This window comes from Epinephelus lanceolatus, chromosome 20 (genome assembly GCF_041903045.1).
Source record: "Epinephelus lanceolatus isolate andai-2023 chromosome 20, ASM4190304v1, whole genome shotgun sequence".
Lineage (NCBI taxonomy): Eukaryota > Metazoa > Chordata > Actinopteri > Perciformes > Serranidae > Epinephelus > Epinephelus lanceolatus.
In genome coordinates, this window is record NC_135753.1 from 27,959,903 (window position 1) to 27,984,987 (window position 25,085).

Here is a 25,085-nt window from a genome sequence, read left to right on the forward strand (position 1 = left end):
AGAAGTATCAGCAACACAATGTACTTAAAGACCCTGAGGTTAAATCATGTTTCGTTACAGTCACTCGTATATAAAGAAGAGAGAATTATAAGAAGTAATAACAAAAGTATGAAATCGAGGTATGTAAATAAATGTACATTATCCTACAATGTTACACTAGTACTTGAGATAGAAGGAATAAAATATATATCCTTACCATACTGAGTCTGCAAGAGTATAAAAATATACAAATATGTGCATTGTGCTACATTACACTGTATGAGGTGGTGTTGCACTCAGAAATATAAGATATGTATTGTATGATAATGGTTACTAGTACTACAATATATACATCAATATGATATGGAGATGAATAAGAACAAACATTGCACAGTATACAAGTAATATGTACTGCGCCTTGAGTCACTATTGCACAGTAGAAACATAATAGATAGGATAGTTATGAAGTATAAATGGCAGCACGGTGGTGCAGTGGTTAGTGAGGTAGTGGTTAGAGTGACTCTAAATTGTCTGTGGGTGTGAATGTGAGTGTGAATGGTTGTCTTTCTTTATGTGTCAAGCGACCTGTCCTGGGTGTACCCTGCCTCTCGCCCAGTGTCAGCTGGGATAGGCCCCAGCACCCCCGTGACCCCCAAGGGGATAAGCGGTCACGGGAAATGAATGAATGAATGAAGTACAAATGCAGCTTGATGAATTTAGTCCAAATGCCAGTCTTATCGACTTAGAGTGGCAGACACTCTGAGGGAGGAGATGCACAGGTTGATGGCCACAGGCAGGAATGACCTCCTGTGGCCCTCTGTGGTGCATCTTGGGGGAATGAGTCTATCACTGAATGTGCTCCTGTGTTTGACCCAGTTTGACAAGAGCATCGTGGAGTGTGTGGGATACATTGTCGAAGATGACATGTATCTTAGACAGCATCCTCCTCTCTGACACGGCCACCAGAGAGCCCAGCTTCACCCCCACAACATTACTGGCCTTGCAAATCAGTTTATTGTGTATGTTGGCGTTTGCTACCCTCAACCCGCTGCCCTAGCACACAACAGCAAACAGGATGGCATTGGCCACCATAGACACATAAAACATCCTCAGCATTGTCTGGTAGATATTGAAGTACCTCAGCCTCCTTGTAGAGGGCTTCAGGGTTCTTAGCCCAGTATTGTCAATATAGACTCCCAGGTACTGGCAGTCCTCCGCAATGTCCACACTGACCCTGGATGGAAGCAGGATTGATGGATGAAGTATAATATAAGTACAAGTACAATATATTGCATTAATCTAAGTATAAAGTAGCATAATAATCATAAATAACAAGTTGCTTCCTCAGAATTGTACTTACAGCACTTAAAGTAAATGCTGTTTCCACTATTGCTAATTATCTACAATAATATTAGCTTAAACATTCACTTATAGACATATTTTATATATTATTTAGACATTATTGTATTATTTTCATTCCTAAAAGTCAATTTTCTGACTTTTCTATAGTCAATGAACGCCTCACTAGTGTTGACTTTCAATGTGATCAATCTCGCAATCTGATTGGTCCAGTGTGATTAGACGCGGGAAAACTTTGTGGCGTCTTTCTTTAAGCTTTTAATACTTTACAACAGATAAAATACATTCCTTATTACCTGAAAGTATTTTTACCTAGAAAGGTAAATATGTTTTACTACCCAGACGTCCTCCTGCGCCGCACTGGATGTTTTTCCACAGTTTGGTGAGTTTAAAAATAACTAGCAGTCAGCTTGTATCATCACCTCCAAAGCTAGCAAGCCTGAGCGTTAGCTTAGCTTAGCTTAGCTTAGCTTAGCTACTGCAGTAAGAAGTCTTAGCTAACTACAGGACAGATTAGCCTGACAGTAAAGGCTTATGTCTAAATTTAATAAATGTGTTGTGTTATTCAGGTTAGCAGCCACCAGAGGTATCAGGGTTACCCGCAGAGAGCTTCTCAAAGTCAATGTCAGGAGAACATGGTAAGACTATCCACAGGCTAATGGCTAATATTAGCTTAGCTGTCTGATTTCACTAGTAAGAGTGATTAAGTTAGGCTAGATAAAAGATGTGTTTCATCTCTGAACTATACATAGTATTTTTGAAGTGGTTTTTCACCCATGTCTCACTTGCCAATCTTATATTACTTGGTAATATAACGTTAGATCATTTTTAATTGTATCAGTGATGCACCTTTAGCATCTTGCTCTAAAGCAGTGGTTTTCAAATTTATTGTGCCCAAGGCACACCAAAGGGCATATCTGTATTTATACCTGTGCACAGTAGCCTCTATAACGTGTTACCTTATTCCAACATAAGTGTTGTTTTTATTTACTAATATCAAATAACACATGAAATATTTATTAACAAAATCATTCAAGAATTAATTTTAAACTTTTTAAGATTACATCAAAGCACCAACAACACATCCATTTAAATGGGAAATAATGAAAGATAATGTGATGTCTTAGGGCTGCTGTGAAATTGAGCCTACTTAGGGCAACAAAAAAGTTCATCTCGGGTGCGTCGGTGCATTGGACAAACAAGAAAGGACAGCAGAAGAGATGCCTGCACACCAATACAACTGGGCTGGACAGCCACAAAAAAAGGTTCACAAGCTGAGATCAATGCCAAAAAAAATGTCAGTTTTTTCAGAACATCCATGAGCAAAAAGAAGGGTGCTCAAAGTGCAAAAAATAATAAAATGTGACTAAAAACACCAGCAAGTGTTCAGTCCTTGACCTAGCACTGATGATAGTCAATGACTGAAATGTTTGCCGCACTTTTTGCTCACGGATGTTCTGAAAAAACATTTATTGGCATTGATCTCAGCCTGTAGCCTTTTTTGTGGCTCTCCAGCCCAGTTGTATTAGTTTGCAGATAATGTGATGTGTGACATATTTATAATGCCTACACCCGACCAGTGACAAATAGGTTCCCCATGAAGGTTTTTTAAATTACATTAAATCAAATTAAATATTTTAGGTAGATTTTGCCTCTTTATTAATGAAATGGGTGTGCACAACATACCGATAGTCAAATAAAAATTCATTCATCACTTTTTGCATAGGCCCAGTTGAATATTGCAATAATAATGTGTGGTTATCAAAGAACCCCATGGCACATTTATGTGCAGCGACACTCTATTTGAGAACCACTGCTCTAAAGCAATCTGTGGTCTAGTTTGGTGTGAAGATTTTCTCACCTGCTAGAGTTTGAAGCTAAAACAGAATAGTGATATATCTATATAGCTATGAACGCTAACATTATTTTATTTTTAGGGGTCAAGTGCAACTTTGTTTAAGATGAAATTTAATTTAAATTCGAATCAATAATTTTGTTAAATGTTTAATGTTACAGCGGAGACATTTTGGACTATGTGACAGCTCAGGTTCCTCCACCGCAACCCAACATACCGAGGCCTCGCTTCTCTCTCTACCTGTCATCTCAGCTGCAGTATGGGGTGGTTGTAGTCTACCACAGGCAGTGTGGCTTCCTGCTCGGTGAGGGGAAAAGATGAAGTGGAACAAGCGAGAGTTGAAAATCAGTCTGACTGTTCTCCAAGCTACATTGTCGACACACAATATGCTGCAACTTCTTACTAGGCTAGGGAGACAAAAAATAGAGACCTCGGCATGCAATATATTGTAAAACCCAAATGCATTACCATTCAGTTACTAAGGCTGCTGTATGATTTCATATTATATGCCAGGTGTCAGTGAATAAAGTAAGGAGTTGGATTAAAACAAGGGAATAACTTCCCAGCTGCTTACTTATACATTTGCAGAAACTGCAGTCAGTAAGCAGGATGGTTTTCAGTTTACAAGGAGCATTATTCTATGTTGAGCGGCTCTCCAAGGTAAGCTGAGGTGAAATGTAAAAACACAGCAGACAAGTTGTCCCTGTCATTTGCTAAATGTAGAAATCTCTGCTATTTTGGTGCAAAAACAAAACAGTACTATTGTCATACATCTGCACAATGTTTCTAAAATCACCCTGGCAAGTCTGATTTGAAGCCAATATAGAGCTGATGAATGCAATATTATCAAACACAGCTCCGTAGTCTCTATTCATCTGGTCTTAAATTACACCCTGACACTGATATTGCATCGGACAGATTCACAGTCATGCTGTTGTCATGGTTGATGAAAACAGTGAAATACAATGCATAATGATAAGCAGGAGGAGATGCCAAGAAAGCATCCACTGTCTGTTGTCTAACAGTGGCGCTTGGAATTAGCAACGGTATTTAATTTCATCAACCATTAGAAAAGAATAGAACCTCCCAAACCAGTCACAGAAAACTGAGACATACATAATATGTTCATGCGGTATTTTATGAGCATGACAGAGCAGAGTTTGTCCTCCCAGTTTCATACTATGATCATCTAAATATCTGATTTTTCTATAATTTTATTGTCATATGCCATACTAACAAGTGGATTTCAATAAACCCTGAATTTATGCATAATAAGCTTTTATAAATGACCCTAAATAAGATGTTAATTACTAGGATATCCTGTTCCCTTTATTGCCTCCTCCTCTTCATTACATTTGTCATCAGATAATTTAGATCTTGACGTAAATGTTAAACCTCTGCTTCTGTTTCCGCAAGAAATAACTGTACTTCTAAGAGTTGTGCGTGAAAACTTTTATTCCCCTTTCTGTGTTCCAGAGGATGTCCAACAGACCATTGACCGCCTGCTGCGCTCTAAGAGATGCATAAATATAGACATGGCTGAGCCTGACAGGTCTGCACACTCACACACGACAAATTTGATCATGCACAGTGGAAGAGTGTTTTGTATCCTTGGGCGCCTAAAATTTTAAGCAGAGCTGTGCAGAGGTTGTTTGTGTTTAGGGAAGTCTGAGCTCAAAAGCATCTGGTGGAATATTTATAAGGGGGATTGTTTTGGGGAGATGGTAGTGTTTTATTGAGTGAGTGATGGACAAATTGAGCTACTTTCATGTGAATGACTTCGTAAATGTTTAATAAGCCTTGTTATGTAACAGCGGTAATGTATGAGCTCTTGTTTCTGCAGATGCAATATATCTTTCCACATTTTGCACTCTAAAGATGCTTTACATCAATCTCATTCCAGTAATATTATATAAAACTATGAAACTAATGGTGCAGATTAAAGTATGCATAGTGTTGCATAGCCTGTCTATGTGTTTTAATACTTTGAGTAATAACATTGGCGTGTTTCACTGTCTCTCTCACAGGTTGGCCTTGGATGTGCCTGACAGCCTGTACATGATGGAGGAGGCAGAGGGAGCTCAGGACCCCTTTTTCGGTGTCATAGAAGCACACAAACTACCCAGCCCCTATAAAATACACCAGGTGCATTAATGATACCTACACCTGTACAGCCACATACTACATGTGTTGGTGTGGCTCGGAAATATGCCAGACAGTCTACACAGGGGGTGTAATGTGATGTCTGTTTCTGTAGTGTAGCACAGCAAGACTCAACAAAATCAAATTTACCTGTCCATAGTCTCCATCCCCTGGTAACCTGCACTTTGTATCAGATATTCACTCTGTAAACTGGAGCAGGCTGAACGGATGTGGTGAACAGTTTTTGTCAGAAGCAGCAGCAGCTACTCTGTTGTTAAATACAACTGTTACAATGACAGTGGTACAGTATTTACCATGATACACATTAAAAGTAGTTTGAGGTAACCCAGTGAAATATAGACAGTATGTCTACCTACTAAGCACAGGGACTCCCTAAAAACCTGGTATTTTGATGATGTGGTTTTGCAGGTGCAGCAGTGCACGCTTGGACGGACTCTGTGACGTTCAGCATTCATACTTTATATGATAACCTGCGTGCACCTTTATAACAACGCAGAACAAAATGTTTTTTTATTTGTATATATGTTGTCACACCTATTTACATGGAAAATGATAGTCTGCCTCGTAAGCTTGTTTGGACTGGGCATGTATGTACATTTTTTGTTCTTGGACATGAATAAGTCCATCTAAATGTCAGTATAATTTAGCACTACTTAGTTTTACACATTTTCCAGTAGAACATTATGATGGTCAATTTGAGAATTTGTCAACAGTCTGGTAAAAGTCATTTTAAAATCTGCAGAAGTATAGTTGCAGTTGCACTAGCACTAGGAGAATATGTTGGTGAAGATTCCCAAGTCATCTAGGCTCTGGTAATCTTAGGTGCTATATTGTAGGCAACTGGACTTGCTTGAGTTTCTTGAGGATGTTTCACCTTTAATCCAAGAGGCTTCTCCAGAATTGAAGAAGCCTCTTGGATTAAAGGTGAGAGCAATTAAGATAACTTAGTGTTATTAAGATAACTAGTACTAGGAGTGTATCTTTGGAAATCAGTGATCACAATTTTTTTTTTAAAAAAATCATCTCTGTTTGTAGTTAAAAGTAGGTATGAGGTCTGCTGTAGGGTTAATCTTGGGTCCAAGTCCAAGATGAGGTTAATAAACAACTTTTTAGGTGTCTTTTAAATGTCTCAGACAAGCTGCAGTTTCCAGAGGAAACACTCCCACCTCTGAAGATCAGTCAATTAATGAGGCAAGGCCTCTTATGTCAGAGCATATGTTTATTATGTCTTTTCTCTTTCAGTAATCCTTTCATTTTTGAAGTCCAAAACAGCAGTAAATTGATAAAAGATTAAAATTACATAATAGTAAGTAGCTTCATCTGACCACGTTCGGCACTAATGCTCCGCTGCTACAAGTGATACAAAACACTGTTTCTAACCACATGTAGAGTTAACACACACACATATAGACCATATGCCACACCCAGAGTATCTAAAGGAAATATATCCGTGTAGCCTCTAAGGCCACATAGGTATATCTGATACTTTTCAGAGTTATCCCACATTATGTGTTTGTGAAACACGCCTCATAAATTATAAATCTATACCTGATCTATAAATTTGTATCCCATCTTTTTGTGCTCACCATCATGTCACTGATAAACCATCAACTACAAGTGAGTCATTGTTTTATGGCTTTACGGAGACAAGTGTAGGTCACTCCCATACTAACATAGCAGATGTGCATTCACCCTCCTCTCCTCTTATATCGTCAGAGTAAATCACAGCTGATAACTCTTACTCACTGTGTGTGCTGTAAATCTGGCGGACATGGCTGAACTTTGTCCTCCTTGTAATCTTTCCCTGTGGAGATTCTATGTATGACTTAAATCACAGACAGAGCTGAAGTGTGAGACGACTCAGCACGGGGACAATAATGTGAAAATAATTTATTGGGAATTTAAAGGATCCCAAAACCTGACTGTAGCTCTCAGAACATAAATTAGAAATGGCTGCAGAGGTCCACATGAAGGCAAAGCAAAGCAGTTTTATACTTTTGGCACATGGAGGCAAAATAAGAAAAAAGAAAACATAACCTCTGAATCACTTTCAGCCCTAACCTCACGTTTAAACACATTTTGGTCATGAAGAGGTAGTTTTCCTCAGGCTCAGTTCACACTCTGGAATAATCAGAGAAATGGAAATCAATCTGGTTCATTATTCTGTCTTGTTATATAATATTTGTAATGTTTATTTCCAGTCAACATTGGTGATTGAAGAGGCAGGTTCACAGCACTCCCTGGTGCCCAGTCCCCACACCGCACTTGATGGTAAGACTGTATTTTAACATCTAAAAGACTGTAGCTGTGTCCCATGTCTTTTGCTGCTTCACATTTCAAGACCAAATATATCATAATTCCTTGAAATCTGCTTCCAGTTGACTTTGTGACACTTGTGGATACACTTTGAATAAACCCTCTTTATTTCAGAATACAGATTATTCTGACTATGATTTGTAATAGTGGCTGTGTTGATATTTTTTGCATGCTTCTGGTTAAACTAATCTTCTAATCTTTAGAGATTTTATAAATGATTCAGTTTATTACCAGCTTAGTTTCTATAAATGGATTTTCTTCTAAATTTAGACTTCTGGCACAGGACGCTGTTTCCACCCCTGTTAGGAAAATTGTGAATAAATGTTTTGTCATCAGCAAATTAATCTTATTTTATCTGCACATATTGAATTAGAAATCCATCAGTCCCAGGCAGGCACAGATTTTGTTTTCCTGGCTGTTTTTCTCCCAAAAGCTACAGACACAGCTGAGCCTCAGCACATCCTTTCTGTGCTGCAAACATGCTCGGCTCCTAATTCCTCCTGCTGTGTTAAACCAGGTTTCAGGTCACCTCCAGCTGCCATCTCCCTGACAGAAAAGGAGCAGTTCATCATCACCGCTGCTGAGGTAAACTCTCTGTCACAGTCCAGGGACAGGAAACATCCCAGTCATCAGTTTTAGGCACATCAGGTGTCCTGGTGAATCACAGAACTGGGATGTGGACCGTGTGCCGACAACAGCTTTAGTTAAGGTCTGTGTCACAAGTTGTCAATATACAAACATACACAAGGCATATATAAAATGAAATAAATATACATTAAAAATAAAAATATGAAATAGAAAATAAAATAGAAATATGAAGAAGACAACTAAATACTTATATTTAAAAAATAAAGATGTCTCTCCTGTAGGTAGTTATCACCAATGTCCAACTTAATCCCATCACACAGTCAACATAAAGCGCTTGTTGGTCTTTCCGTCATGTTTACAGCATGATATGTGATGAAGAAGTAGCGTTAAAGACAGTAGAGATTCTATCAGGGTTTCTACAGTCAGGGAAAACCCAAAAATAGTCATGTTGTGAATAGTGAATTGCACAGTCACATTTTTCAGGCCTGAAAAACCTATGAAATTAGTAAAAATCATTGACAACTTTGGAAAAGTCATTGAATTCTGTTGTGTGTTATAAAAAATTTTTACAGTAGTCTCCTGTGGATAACCGTCCATGTAATGTAACGTAACGGCAAATTTATTTTCTGAAGCTGTCAATGTAATGTAGCTCTAATATGCATCGATGCGTGACGTTTATTTACCATCAAGTATGTCTCTCTATTTTGTCCCTATGCTCCGTCTCCTCCTCCATGTATGTCAGCTGGCTGAAATTATGTTTTAATAGAGTTTGAATCTGATGCGTTTGAAAAATGCTCCGCAAGTAGGGCAAGAAAAATCATATTTAATAGTTCCTTAAAAAGTCATGGAGAATTTTGAAATTCTGTCCATGAAAATGTGTGGGAACCCTGTTCTGTATTGTCCAGTTTTTCTTAGGGCGTTACATAGTAGGCACCGTGCCCGAGATTGTCCCCGCCCACTGCTCAACTTTTAGATTTGTAATGTTCTGTACCTGACTACACTTGTGTCATTATCTACGTGACATTTTTGTTGTGCTTCAGTGCAGAAAAGGGTGTTAAGACGGACAGGAGGAGGAGGAGGAGCCTCTGCTTTCGGTTGCTGAGGTCTCCCCCTCCTGCGGGAGTTTTGATTGCAGGTCGAAGGCAGTAGTGAAGCCAGATTTAGGTCTGTCTGCTGCGAGCTGCATTGCCTCCTGATACAGAGGCATCAGTATTAAATTGAGACTGATTCATAATCGGTTAAAACTCCTCTTAATCACGTTGAGTAACAGTCCACTTCTGTGTTCTGGTACAGTTGATTTGAGATAGGGCTGGGTGGAATGGCCTAAAATCAGTATCACGGTATTATTTTGGGGGGATGTGGTGATGGTATGATATCGCGGTATCGTCTTCTCTCTTTTTTTACACCTTGAATAAAACTAAACTACTAAAACTATTTATCATCAGAAGTAAAACAGTTGCTTATCCATCTATTATTGTGTATAAAACGTTATACAGTAGGTATAAACGTTAGAGGGAAGAGGGAGTGCCGTCGACTCCTGGGCCCCCTTCTCCCGCAGGCCTGGGTTTGGGGCAGTTGGCCAGGCCACCTCCATCATGTAGCGAGGGAGGTGCGTGAGGCAGGCAGGCTGCAGGGCCCCATTCTGCCACCGTAGCCAGAGTACTGCGGTATGACCGTAACCACAAAAGCAGTACCGCAGCTCATGTTTACTGCGGTAAGTTACCGTCACCGCGAATACCACCCAGCCCTAGTCTGAGACCACCAAATGGTCTCGGGCACAGATTGGCATACTGACCAAGTACGGTACACAGTGGTCACACTACTCAAATGAACTGGACTTTAAAGTCAACTGTACTCTGATCTGGGCCGGGGTCCCTGATGCAAAAGCTCCATTACGTTAAGTTTTGGGGGATGAATGTGGTTTCACTGCTCAAAAAGAACAGATATTTATAGGAGACCATTTTTAAGAATGCTAAAAAATCCCATCAGTCTTCTAAACGGTGTGTATAATGCAGTCAAGTTAACGGTGTAGGGGAATGTGGACATAAAATACGTGATGGCTAACTGACTGTCCTGAATTCACCTCTCAGTGTCCACAATGCTTAACAGACAGAAGAGCATTATTATCTTGGTCATAAAATGCAGCTGTGTGTCACTACAGTAAGTCTGAGTCCAGCAGCGCCTCCACACACTATTACCCTCCTCATTCTGTCACTTAGGGACTGATAATGCTCCTCCTGAAGCATCATCAGCTGATGAAGTCCACTTTGGCTTAATAAGATCTGACTTAATTACATCAGCCTGCACTCACAGTTTGTTTACAGAGATATGTGGCTCACTTTCTGTTGTTCTCCTCCCCCGCTCGTCTGCCTCTTGGGTTTATTTCTGCTTTGCATGCAAAAGTTATTTCTTTATATATGCTTCTTCTTTGGTTGTTGCTGTGTTTTACTGCTGTTTTACATCAGTTTGCTTACATTATTCATCACCATGGACCAAACTCTATTGCTTCTGTTTATTTCATATCCCCATCTCTTAGTCTTTACTTCTGTCCTCTCCTGACTTTTGTCTAATTATCACCCTCTCTCTCTATCAGAATTTTGAGGGAGATGACCTTCCTGAAGTCACAGCCAGAGAGATCGACTTGTTGATGGATCAACCAGACCAGTTCCGTGGAGGTGTGTGCCTCTGTCTTTAAAGAGCATTCTTACAGCAGCAAACAACTATTTGCTATGTAAAGATATAGTGGAGTGATGGCATCCTGAGCAGATAATTAAGTCACACTCCCTCTGCATGTGTCGTAATCCAAGATTCTGTCCAATGTTGTAGCTGGTCTAGCTACACACGTGAGTCCTTGTGAATGTGTCGCAATAGCTGGCTCCTCCGCATCACTCTGCACATAACTCATGCGATGATTACCGCCGATATTGTTGTCGCAGAGGTGTAGCGCCCACTCTCTGGTATCCCTCAGATTAACACCGTTAGCTCTGTCAGCACTGTTTATTGATTTAGCGTGTTAGCTGCTAGCCGCTGGTTCAGCCAGCTCCATTTTGAGAGCTGTGTGTGGATTATTCCGGCCCAGACTCTGAATTTAAGATATGATCTGAATGTTGGATACAGATCTTTTAACACTTATAATAAGCATTGCATATGTACAGTATCTTTTTGTTTTAGTTGTTTAGTCTGATGTCATACTGTGGGTCTGTACTGAATGTAAAGTCCAAATGAAACAGCATTTCAAGAGTATCTAGCTTCAGTATTTAAACGTGTTTCTGAGTGAAACAGCATAGGCAGGCGAGATGACACATTAGTAGGAATTTGACTTGATCGTTGAGGAGTGAGCATGTTTTAATGACATGGAGATGGCTTATATCAACAGGATAGCAGTATCTGTTAGGGAGAGAGAGACGAAGCCCAGCATATGCTCCATGTAATGTTAATTAGCTGCTGTAAAATGCCTTGTGCATAATCTGGAGCTGTCACAGACGCCGTTTTCCTTAAAGTGAATAAATTCTAGCCAACAGGCCAGTAACCCAGGTATTTTGAAGGAACAATGACACACTGACATACCATTTGTTTGCTAGGTAGTCAGTTAATGAATCTCAGCTCTGATCTGCTCAAAAAGTTGCAGATTGATCGATTGGTGTCATGATATTATTGGTTTGAATTAGCTTACGTAAGCACACATCATATTATGTTTTAAAGAAAGAAAACAGGCTTGGATTTGGGTAAAAGAATATGAAGAAGTTTATTTATTTATTGATCAATTTGGGGGCATATGTCATCAAAAAGGAGCACAATATACCTAGGGAAGTGATCTAGGGATGTGGCATTTTTCATCTCATCTGGACTTTAAGGATTTATGAAGTGTCTAGTTTATCAGTCCCACAGTGTCTTCCTCTCTTGTTATGTGTCTGCACCAGTCGGCCAGGTCAAATGCTTTGTGCCACCGCTGTAATTGAAAAAAAAAAAAGTAATTCTGCCTCTGTGAGTGCTTTGCTGCCAGAAAGAAAGGGTTTATTTTCAGGAGACTTTTTCATTTCAAGGGAGAATTGAGTTTGGGAGAGCCTGGCTTGCTTTAACAAAAGTGCCTACTGTTCATAGCAAAGACAGGACAAGGACAACATGTGTTTCATTGGGTAGACTTTGTTTTCGCTCTCAGTTCACCTCCTGTATTAAAACATCAGTGAGAGAGCAGAGAGGGAATTTGTAATGAGGTTCAGTACAACAAGAAACACCAGTTTCTTCAATAATGTGATTGATAATAAGCTTTTTACAGATTACATCATTATTGGGAAATGTGATCACTTGAACATGTTTTTATTTGTGTCCATGTGTTGTGTGTATATCACATAATTGGTGACATTGTGTGTTAAACAGAGGTGGAGGAGCAGCAGACTGACCGGAGGACCAGGGAACTTGAAGGCGCCATGTCCTCCATTGACCAGTGAGTCTTCTATCAACAATAAATACAATGAAAATATACAAAAAAAGAAAATAATTTAACTACATATCCAATCTACTTTCTAATGGTAGAAGCACACATATCAAGGGAAAATGACCAAATCAACAAAGCCTTCATGTCTACAAAAACAGGCAGGCAAAACACTCTGCACTCCTGCTGTGATATGAAGCCATGCAGAGGACAGAACAAAACCATATCATAGCTGCGACTAGTGTAACTGTCCCTTCTGGCTACCTTGCACTCAAGATGGCTGGGAGGATAACAAAAAAGGGAATTTTCTCATCTTGTATCGTGCCTAACTTTAATGGAGTATATAATATATTGGGTATGGAATTAATCTGCAGATGCTACGGTTCAAAATGAGACCAAACTTTTCTACTGATGTCAGTTTTTGAGCCATGTTGAAGGCCAAAATGTGTCCTGCAGCAGACGGTAAGGCTTCTTGTTTTTTTGCCGATACAATTTCCGGAAAACTTACATTTTCATTAAGAGGAGTGAGGAGTCAGCAGTCAATGATGGTATGAAACAGTCAGACAGGTTTTTCTATAACTGTAAATCACTGCAGCCACAAGAGATAGTCATAAATGTGCACACAAAATATGAAGCCAGTACGGTGTAGTACAGGGGTAGGGAACCTGCGGCTCCAGAGCCACATGCAGCTCTTTAGCCCTTCTACAGAGGCTTTGACATAAAATTATATGTGAAAGAATAATTAGGGTTTTTTTACATTTCAGTATTCATGTACCATTATTGTAGGCCTAAAGTGACTCTTACATTCAATGCACAATTGAAAAAATATGTAGCCTATACACTGAATAAAAAAATGTTTAATAGCTGTGGCTTGTCTTGACTCTATCAAGTCTTGATAGCTGTGGATTCTAAATAAAAAAAAGGAAACATCTCAAAGGAAAGTAGAAAATGATATAGTGCTTGGACAGATTTCACCGCCAACGCTGCAAAGTTAAAGTACCAAATAATCACAAATAGCACCCTGCAGAGTAGCCACCTTGTGTTAAAACATATTAATGATTGCTCACTTAGACCTGTTAGTAATGTTGATAGGATAACTGAGATTTAATAGGCTGTGTTACCTTCGTTATAATGCTAAAATATGTTTTGTGGCTCCAGACAGATATTTTTATGACCAAAAATGGCTCTTTCGATAGAAAAGGTTGCCGACTCTTGGTCGAGTAGTATTTGAGATTAACTGCAGACAGACAAAGGTAACTACAACAGCTCAGAGAGCGCCCTCAGGACAATGTTAATGTCATAATTATACTACCAGTCATCCTTTGTGTATGCTAAATATGTTGTTAAACAGTAAAATACTGAAAAATGAATTGTTACGTTCTGTAGTTAAAAGAAAGACTTAAAACATACTGAATATTTTATCAGCCACTCAGAAAATAGCTCAAACCTGTGGTGGCAAACTGTAAATATAACTGGTGAGTTAAAACACTATGTGTACTGTAAGCATGTGTGTGTGTGTGTTATTGTATCCAGGCTGAAGGAGACAGTGCTGGGAGCAGAGCGGGACAGTGTGTGGCAGCTAGACGAGAAGTCGGGTCACCTGGTGGAGGTTCCTTTGGCAGCTATTGCCCTAGAGATGACCCCTCCGCAGGTTGCTATGCCAACTCCCCCCTCTGGGGCATCTGGGAAAGAGGGAGACGGAGCAACAGACAGTTCCTGTGAGGTGAGACACTGGCGATGCTGTCTATTCTCTAGTTTTTTCAGTTGTAGTTTTGTGTTGTGCAAACTTTAAAATGAAATGGTGAAAGATTTACAGTGCGAGTGTTAACAAATACTTATTTCCACTAATTACTGTACTCGCAACAAGTAATTAAAAGCACACATGCCTCTTAACATGTCTTGGAGACACCCTGTCATTACATTTTCTTTAACTTCAGTTCATTCAACTTTGTCTTTTATACAGCGGCTGTATAGAACCTACAGAATATTTAATCCAAGTGTAGTGCCTCTCAAAATTAAATTCCTAGTGCCTTTTTATTTTCCTGCTGTCCAAATTCTGCCATGTAAGAAACACAGAGATGACAGTGACAAAGCATTTTCTTTTGTGACAGTTGTTGTCAACTTTAATTTAAATTCCACAAAGTGACTCATGAGCAACTAGTTTCGTTTTGGAAACAAGTAATGGAAAGCACATGTGGGTGTGTCAACACAGATTCATAATTTCCAGTTTGTGTGCTGGAGTGTGAGAACTTTTTATAGAACCAGAGCTATAAACACTAAAGCTGTGTGTTTCTCACTCTGCCATCAGGTGACTGTTCCTCCTCATAGGAAGCCCGGTGGAGGTCGCAGGCGTCAGCTGGTCTTTGCAGACCCTGAGGTCCAGATATCTGAGAGAACAATGAAGGAGCAGATTGAAAACCCACTGGCTGAGACACTGGAACTGGTACAAAAAAACACTGAGATTATTTCATTAAGTCATAGAATTCATGTTATAGTGAATGCAACTGACATAAAATGCAGTGCTTATATTATTAAATATTCCAGTTTTTTAAAGTGATGAATGTGTATCACATGGTTCTGCTTCTTTTTACTATACTGACTAAACATAGTTTCTGGTGTTATTAAGGTTTTTTGGTGATCACACACACACACACACACACACACACACACACACACCAGCACATTGAAAACAACCTTTTCTCTCAATCTCACGTCATGACTTAAACAAACACACACACTATAACAAAAGCCGTATAAACTGTATGCGCACACATTAATACACACTGAAGAGGACCGAGGGTTCACTGACACGGACCAATTGAATTTTCAGTCTTTGCCATTCTGTAATCAAAGACTTGCCATCAAAGTGTTTATTCACCAGGGTGTCAGTTAATTAAACTCCAGCTCTCCAGTTTTACTCCTGCTCTCTAAGCCCACTGGGAGAGTCCTCATTGATCATTGCCTTCCTTCTTTCTTTCCTTCTTCCCTCCGTCCTTCGTTATTTCTGTAATTTTCTTTGAGACACCATCATTGACTTTTACCCCCTTCTCTTTCTCGCTCTGTCTTTACACTGTGTACTCTGAAAAACACTGAAAAAAAGCAAAAAATTCGACTCAAAGCTTTGCCCTCAAGCTAATGTTTTTTCCTTCCTCTCAGTCCAAGGTGTTGCTGGACTTGCCTGCCTTCACCCAGCGTGCCACTCCTGCCCAGCTCTTCACCGCCCCCTGTGGATGTCAGTGCCACACTTCACTAACCCCTGGCTATTGCAAAGCCCACACTGCTGACTGAACATTAACAATTAGTTTAGAAACAATGAAATTCCAGAAAGGATTAGATATTCATGATTTAAAAGCACACAAAACCTAAACTAATCAACAGATGCAATGTGAAAATACAGTAACAGCAAACATAAATACTTAACAGTGTTGAGTGACAAGGGGCAAACACTGACGCCAATAATTGACGTGCCTCATTTGAAGCATGCCTATTGATGCAAAGTATTTAAAGTAAAGGTCGGTGTTTAGGCAAAATGTTTGTATGTAACAGATAACCCCATTAATTTTCTATACATCTCTATTTGAGTAATGTTATATAAAATTCCAAAACTGCAGAACCAGCAGTATTTGGGTGAAAAGTCGCTATGTATATGTAGGCAGGCACAAGTTTGATTTATTTATGAAGCTTTTTTTGATACAGAAGTTTCATTACTGCAGTCTGAATCAAAAATCTCCCTCCTTCTGTTCTTCATAACTCAGTGACATGTGAGCACACTGACATGAAACACGTCAATCGAACCCGGTAAAATGTTTATTGTTTGAACTATAATGACGCGGTTGCAATCTAAATTTATTGATTTATATTCAGACGCCTTACTGCCCAAAACTTGTGTTCTCCCACTGCACTTCTACCAGTGTCAGTGTTCATTTGCAGTATACTGTGTACGCCCAGTTTCTACTGGAAACCTCTGTTTAATAAAACAGTTTTGGGTCAGGGTCCTCATTTGGCACTCCAAACCGAGTAGGAGAGTCAAGTGTCAAAGTTTGACGTATGTTTGGCTATGTCAACCCATGTGTGTATTTTAAAATGTGCACATCAGACACAGGGGTTTTCTGACATACTGGTCTTACAATATGATAATATTGTGTAAATAATCCAGCGCCTCATAAATCATTACAATTTCTTTCCATTCTTGCCAAGTGTCCTTCCCCCAACTCCATCTGATTGTCTGTTCACTATCCATTTATTGTAATTTCTCTTTTTGTACGATTTTGCACAGTTATGGTTGCAGACTCTATCTCCACCTCCCGACATTCGTATTTGAGTTTCATTCATTAGCCAAATAAGAGACAAAGCACACAATACACAAACTCGCAGATGAATTTGACTGATAGCATTATTCTATTTAATTTAATTTGTTTATTTGTCTTGTTTTGCTTTTTTAAGAGTTTTCCATATAAACCTTGATAATATCTAATATCAAGTTAAATGAACCCCAATGCCGACCACTTTTAGATTTAAAATCTTTAGGTAACTTGCTGTGCAGTCAGAGAGAAAGTACTATGCTCAAGGACACACACCTATTGCAGAAACTCCACCTTGCTCATTTTAGAGCCCCGGTACCGGTAACTCATCATAAACTGTGAGCATGTTTTCTAATCAGCAACAACCTTGTAGGGCGTCTGAAACATTTTATTAGCACTTTACAGCTGCCTGTGAGTGTTACTGGCTTTCCACAAACTCTAAACATCAGCTGTGATGAAGCAAATTCAAATTACTGACCAAAACCTGCTCTTTGACCTCTCTGCAGCCCTGCTCCATGCTGACCTCCAGTCACTATGGAAACAGTGTGCCTCAATCACCGTCCTGCCTGGACCTGGGGAAAAACAGAGAGGGGAGGAGGAAGAGGAGGAGGAGGCGAGAGGGGAGTCAGAGCAGGACAGAGAAATACTTAGGGCAGAGAGGAAGAGGAGGCACTCAAGCAGGAGAGAGGTGGGTCTGTGTGAAGGTGCATTTTTAAAGGAGTGGAGATCTTTCATGCCTGGTACCAGTATTAATATTCTCACCAAACTCCAGAGTCAAGCTGTATTTAAATCTGAGAGGGCATCTGTGAAACTGTGTCTATAATAATAAAGGTTAGCCAGCTAGCCTGCAGTCGTAGCCTGCCAACTGAGTGTTCAGTTCAGTGATGAGACGAATTAGATTATAAACCTCGTTTCTATTTCATGAAACTCTGCCTCTCTTCCTCTCTCAGATATCCAGTGAGTCAGGACTGCAGCCCGCAGAGAGCTCATGTAAGAATTCTTCCTCTCTCTCAGACACTTCAGTTTTTTACATTGTGTTTTGGCAGCACATAAAACACATCATTTACTTAAAGCTGCCAGCTGCTCATTTTGTGTTTCTTTAAATTTGTGTGTGTCAACAGCTGTATTAGATGTGATTATGGACATGTCCAAAGAGGACAGATCTGTAAACGATGTGATCACTCCTGCCAGCAGATGGTGAGTCTCAGATGGATAGACAGACAGACAGATAGACAGCTGGATGGATAAAGAAATACATCACTGTGTGCGTGCGTGTGTGTGTGTAGGTCTCCACAAGAGGAGGCCCAGCCACCAATGGAGCCCATAGCAGAGGAGAACATCGAGATACCCGAGGCTCTGACTGACACAGAGAGCAGGGACATGCTGAGGTACCTCATACAATATACACACTCAGAACACAATCAAGCATACAAACATGCACCTAGGTTGACTGTGATTTTTCTCCACATTCATAAACAACTCCAGGAAGCACACTTTCATGTAATCCATCAAGCGAACATGCTTGACAGCAGAAACACTGCTGGTTGTTTACACTCTGGATAAAGATCATTATAGAAGAAAATACTGGACATTTTTCTTTGAGATTTTTGTCCACCCTTACGTTTGAGTTAGATTTTTATGCCTTCAGGTCTTCGACAGCTGTGGCTGGATGCAATATGTTTTCGGCATGTCCATCAGTCCATCCAAGTCTCATGAATGCGATAACCCAGAGATACCTTGAGGGAATTTCTTCAAATTTGGCACAAACGTCCACTCGCCAATGAATTAATTAGAATTTGGTTGTCAAAGTTCAAGGCCACTGTGACCTCATAAAACACGTGATTGGTCATTACTCAAGAATTCATGCGCTAATTATGACACATTTTCACACAAATGTCTAATAGGATAAAAATATGAAGTATGACATTTATTTCCAAAAGGTGACACCATTATTTCACTGTGACACCATAGCTCAGAATCGGAAGGGAATTTGCAGGGTGTCTGCAGGTCCTTAAAAAGTCGTAAAATGGTCTTAAATTTGAATTTGTGAGGTCTTAATTGCCACAAACATTTTACCTCATTTAATTTGTCCATCTTTTAATTCCTTTTTGTCAAATAGGTCAAGCTCCTCTGCATGAAAGTCCAAATTTCTGATGTTACAGATCTTTAAACCTACCACTGGACCTAATCTTGTCTTTTTACTCAATACTTGCACTTACCTGTGGTAAAAATGTAGATTAACCTAACTCACTCACATTTTCATACATAAAACCTAGCTACGCTCAGGACGACAGACCTACTTACCTATATTGTTTAAATAAGAAATCATGATTGTTCAAAAATCAGCCTTAAATTTGGTTAAAATCTTGAAAAGGTCTTAAAAATCATTAATTTTAAGCATCTGATTTCTGCAGGCACCCTGATAGGTCAGGCAGACATGAATGTGAACTGCAACTTGACTGGTTGGCGGAGGCATAAAACCACAAGGCAGTAAATCTAATTTGTCTCCATATTTGTGCTGCAAACCTCCAGCTCAACTTAATTGCACTGGTACTCTGAGATCGGGAGACTCCAGCATTGTTGTCAGAATCATCCTGAGGTGATGAATGTTTTGTGTCACGGCACGTTACCCTGCGCTGAGTGCCTATTTGAATAAAGGTAGACTGTGGCCATGGAGGGTAAATCAGCTCATATATTTCTAAAAAGTTATTTTTGTCTTGCGTGGTGATGTTTAAGGTTGGAAAGATACTTGTTGCCTCCAGCATCACAGGTTGACCCACATCCTGCTTTGTTTGACATCTGCTTTGAAATTCAAAATAGAAAGCAGCCAGCAGGCCCGAGGGATGAACCTGAGCCACTGACACATTTCCCTATTAAACTCCCCTACCTGGCTTACACATCAAAGCTATCACAGACTATGAGTAAATATCACAAATTGGTCAGTGTCAGCAGATCAGATGTGAAGCAGTTTGTTTGATTACATGTTTGTTGTATAAATCAGCAGCATTACAGTTGTTGTCTGTAGGAGGCTGGTAATGTGACATTTTGACTGGACTGTGTGAATCCATTTTAACAGGAGTTGGATTTATAACAGCAATAGTGGCTCTATAATTGACCTTTTGCTAATCCCCGCTCCTTTGTGATGGTCTGTCAAACTGTCGCAGTAAGCATGGAGCCCACACTGTAACTAACTGTACTCCCTGAAGACATGTTATCATATTGTTGGAAAAATGAAAGAGTGATTCCAGAAAGAAGCAGACAGAGGGGTCTACAGTCTGTGTTTGAAGGATATATCCAGGATGTCAAACTGACTCAGCAGCAACAACAGGTTAAAAAGACAAAGATAGTTAGACGCTAAAGCCGAACTATAGGCTACAGATGAGAGTGTAAAAGTGAACCACCACATCACTGCTGATCGCCACAGAAGACAATGAATATAAAGGGACATTTTGCTGATATTGAACCAGCTGTGTGGCATCGCAGTGTGTGCAGATGAACCGTGTTTGGTTTTGCCCCCGTGCCACTGCCAGCACCTGGACCTCCACCTCCGGACGGGAAAGGATCTCCAGGAGGAGTCAAACAACGTTCATCTGCGCACAATGCAATGACACATAGCTGGTTCAATATCCGCAAAGTTTCCCTGCTTCCCTTCACTGGCTCCTGTACAGCAGGGTCGGTCTTTGTTTCACTGTTATAATCATTAAAAAGCAAAAACAGCATGTGTATACATTCAGTAGGCTATATTTTCAGTAGCTAGCTAGCTAACCCTACACTTTTCAGGGTTTGATTTTGGATTTGGAACAGGGAAGAAACGTACATCTTTTTCCACCCTCTCCAGGTAACGAGTATCATTAATACATGACATGCCCCAGACACAACATTTAGCTCCAAATCCACAAAACCAGCCTGAAAATGAAGGAAATCTGAAACGACTGCATTAGAGTCAATGGAGCGCAGCTGTGTTGTTGTTGGACCCTGGTCTGAGCCGGCCCGATGCTACGTTATGATTGGCCAGTCTTAGCGAAGGGTCAATTACTGGTTTTTACTGGAAAGTGCTGGAGCCTGTTTCCACCTGGTGTTAATATGTATCTTGTGTGATCCGATGACAAGTGGCATTAGAATGCGCCTCCACGCATGTTTCAGGTGACTACTTGTGATCGGATCTCACTTCCCTGCTCTATATGCAAAAAAACACATCCATCGTTTTCGTTTGTAAAGACCAAATGTGTTGCTGTTTTTTTGTTTGTCATGAGACAAGCCAGTGCACCCCGAGGTCCCTCTAGACAGGTGATCAGAGTCCACCAACCTACACACACACAGTGACAGGGCTAATGGTCAAAATACATAGGACACGGGCGCAGTGCAACATGTCAGCTGTGGCATGCCCGCAACAGACCACAACCTTTATAATCAACTGAAGCTGCTACACTGACTGATCAAATGCTGTTGTTGTTAAATGTTGTTAAAATGATCCAGTTAATTAACACATAACCAACTGCATTATCGCTTGGGCAGGGCAGACATTTCACTGACTGTTCGGGAGCTGGGAGGAGAGCGACTCCAGAGACAGTCCTTCAACGCTATGTCTAAGCTGTGTAGCGGAAGCGACAGAAAGTTTCCTTATCCAGTGGAGAGTTGTATAAGCAAGGATGTCAGCTGAGTAGGCAGTCCTACATGTTACCCAGGACACATTAACACACACACTGCTGAAAGAATATGCCCATGTGCAGCCCAGAACTCCTCCAAATGGGGTCTGAGTGATCGGATCTCAAGATGCATTGAGGACGGACTGGGTGCATTTACACTGTAGAGCTGTCCCTTTGTACCCACGATGCATGTTAAGACCAGGTGTAAACACACCAGGTGTAGTGTCATACAGTGTTAGTGCACAAGCTTCCTGCTCCATCATCAGTAATACTCCGAAAAATCATGCTGATGTCATATCTGTGACTATTACTTATGGAAACTAAATACTGGAAGCTTAATTCCTAATATATGTATCCATACCAATCCTCTATGGTGAACTCTATCACACTGCCTGTCTTTTCCAGTTGGATCTCCTCCAGCCTGCAGAGGTTTGGAGAGGTCACCTTTGACTCTCTGGTGCCCCCAAAGGCTGACCGCAGCACTGCAGCTCACACACTCTACAAACTGCTGGGTGAGATAAAATCCAAAGCTGCTGTTTTGCTAACAATGAACACATGATGTTCCTGCTCTTTATTAATAAGCACCGATGACCTTGAAATTGATTTCATGCAGACAGTAATAGACATCTTAGGAATGTGGTAGATATTAGTGGTAAAATAACTGAGACAAATTAAATCACAACATTAAAGAGTGGGAAACAACAAAGCTTTTTATTTGCACATTCGAGAAACATTTGTCACTTTGTCACTAGCTAATAAATATATATTTTATATTGTCAGTCTGAGCTTTAGTCAGGTCTCCACGGTAACAGTGAGTGAAACAATGGTATTAATCTGTGATGTTTCTCTGTTTCAGAGCTGTTGTCTGCTCGAGAGGTGACTGTACATCAGACTCAACCCTACAGTGACATCATCATTAACCCTGCAGCGCTCAGGGTGACCGCCTGAACACACACATACAGTTACTCTCACTAAAGTCCTGTTGAGGTACAGTTAATATTTTTTTATTGATGAATGAATGAATTGTATCCTTTGGCTTTAACACGCATCAGCTCTCACACTCCCCTGATGTCTTTCATTATAAAAAACGGATTACAAGATTTAAATGTTTTTATATTTATATTGTTCAGAGATGGGAAACATTGAACTGCACTGCTTTGCTTTTACCCAGTGCTTTTAAAAAGATTTTTAACCATTTCAGTCTGGTTGTAATTTGTTTTTATTGTTGTATTTTTAAAATATATTTATACCCATTGAAGTTAATTAATGTTACATAATTTAATTTGCATACTGGTTTTTAATATCTGAACCTGGTGGGTGTTTTTATGCAGTTTGTATGGATTTTAACCTTTATAATGGTTCTAAATTAAGCTTTTTATGCAGTTTGTATTTGTTATGTGAATTCTTATCACTTGTATTTTATCTCAGACTTTTTATAAAATGTTTTTTACTTTGTAGAATAGTGTATGATCTCCAATGATTCTTCCAAACTCTAAACATATTCAGGCCAGATAAACTTTGTATTTCTGTAGTTCGCTGTAAGAATAAAACTCAGATAGGTCATTTTCTAACGTATAGTGTTCTCTCATATCAACTGTTCAAGAATGACTGTAAACATACAGTATTTTAACTCTCGTTTAGCCCTCACCTGTCAATAAACTCGGTCGAGTGTCTTACATTGATCCTTCCAAATAAATACCAGTATGACACTGAACACAAAGCCTAAAGTGTGTTGTTCTGGACTGAAAAGCATCAGAGAAAAAATCCAGCAGCAAACCAATGCAACAGTTTATTTTAAATAATCAGAGTTGCACTTATGGTGCAGAAAAACTTACAGAAACCAGTGAAATGTGACATCAGCACAACCCTGCCTCCAACAGGACCATATTGTGCCTCGCTGGCAGAAAACTCCTGTCTGACCTCATGCCTCAGTAACTCTGCACAATTAAAGCGTTTGCTTGTTAAACACACTGGAGGTTGCTGTTTGTGTGTGAGTGTGTGCCCATCAGAGTAAGACCGTGTCCATGTGGCACCTCGCTGCGACCGAGCTGAGGTCACTGCTGCAGTCACAGAGCAGAAATCCTAATTCACATCAGCACAGCAGAATGGTAATTTTGTTGATACTACTTGTGATACATCCAGGTTGCGGTGCTATGCCAGGAAATGTCCTTTCACACTGCTGTGTAATGTTTTGATTCTAAAATGACAACTACTTTTCTCTTTTGAGTCTTTCTGCTGTTACCTTCTTCATACAGGTACAAACCCTCATAGTTTCAGGTTAAATGCCTCGTTCAAAAAAAGCTTGATGGTTAGTCACCTCTGGCATTAACAGGTTACAGTGGGCTTTACAACCACCAGAGGTGTGGACTCGAGTCACATGACTTGGACCGGAACACAAATTTGACTTTAGACTCGACAAAATCAAACCAGACTTGCATCTCGACTTGGACTTGGTCACAAGACAACAATGACTCGTGACTTCACATGGAATTGAGCCTTTTTTTTTTCTTTCTTTCTTTTTTAAAATATTTTTAGGGCATTTTTGCCTTTAATTGATAGGATAGTGAAGTGTGAAAGGGGGAGAGAGAGAGGGAGAGACATGCAGCAAAGGGCCACAGGCTGGAGTTGAACCCGGGCTGCTGCGGCAACAGCCTTGTACATGGGGTGCCTACTCTATCCACCAAGCGACCGACGCCCTGGAATTGAGCCTTTTGACCAGAAAATACTCGATACCTTTCCCTAAGCTCAAAGATTGTGTCATGAATGAATTTATTTCCTTTAATTTCTTCAATCAACAAACATCAATGCTTTTTGTTCCCAGCAAGTCGACATTTGGGACACTCGGGAACTACGCCCGTTTTCAAAATTCATACATGTTAATCCTGTGGTCTAAGACAGTCCAAAATATTAGTTAACATGAACAACTCTCTCCCAAATCCAAAAACTAGAGGGCTAAAACTCAACTTTGTGATGTCATAGCCTGGAGCTGCTCCATGGACAATGAAGTGGGAAAGATCATACAGGCGACACAGAGCACCCCGGGGTGTGTTCTGAGTATATGGGTACATTTTCCTCAAGAGAATAAAGCACATCTGGGTATTAATGGGTCCACGAATCAGTCTCCCATTCACTGAAGCAGCTTCAGACTTTATACGCTATGACATCACAAGTTTGCAACTTACTCCTCTGGTGCTTTGTGAGAGAGTTGCTCATGTTCACAAATAGTGATTGAACTTTCCAAGGCCGTGGAAATAACATACTGGAATACATAATTTAGATGGTGTTCCCCTTTAATTCCCCAGATCCACTTTGTTTGAACCAATCCGACAGCATCCAGTCACATTGCAAGAGAAAAGCATGAAAACATAATGTTACATTACTGGGCGCCAGTTAGAAAATAAATGATACCAAAGATAATTTCTTTCATGCACAAAACTACACTAATT

General features: G+C 40.0%; 1 protein-coding gene across 1 annotated transcript; it reads left to right on the plus strand.

Annotated features, from left to right (window-relative positions):
- The first annotated feature begins 1,664 nt into the window (after positions 1 to 1,664).
- On the plus strand, positions 1,665 to 23,102 carry rec8b (REC8 meiotic recombination protein b). Its single transcript, XM_033639144.2, has 18 exons — positions 1,665 to 1,720; positions 1,908 to 1,976; positions 3,355 to 3,497; positions 4,670 to 4,745; positions 5,221 to 5,338; positions 7,558 to 7,627; positions 8,190 to 8,257; positions 10,854 to 10,935; positions 12,638 to 12,704; positions 14,226 to 14,415; positions 15,001 to 15,135; positions 15,849 to 15,924; positions 17,500 to 17,681; positions 17,944 to 17,983; positions 18,115 to 18,190; positions 18,280 to 18,381; positions 22,045 to 22,151; positions 22,496 to 23,102. Exons 1-18 carry the CDS (start codon positions 1,665 to 1,667, stop codon positions 22,585 to 22,587), a joined length of 1,749 nt encoding a protein of 582 aa, XP_033495035.1. The 3' UTR covers positions 22,588 to 23,102.
- Positions 23,103 to 25,085: the final 1,983 nt, after the last annotated feature.

Excerpts from the sequence above, each read along its gene's own strand:
- rec8b (XM_033639144.2), top strand. The coding sequence starts at position 1,665 with ATGTTTTACTACCCAGACGTCCTCCTGCGCCGCACTGGATGTTTTTCC. Across the intron at positions 1,977-3,354 it reads GTCAATGTCAGGAGAACATG|CGGAGACATTTTGGACTATG; the intron begins GTAAGACTATCC and ends TTAATGTTACAG. Across the intron at positions 22,152-22,495 it reads CACACTCTACAAACTGCTGG|AGCTGTTGTCTGCTCGAGAG; the intron begins GTGAGATAAAAT and ends TCTCTGTTTCAG.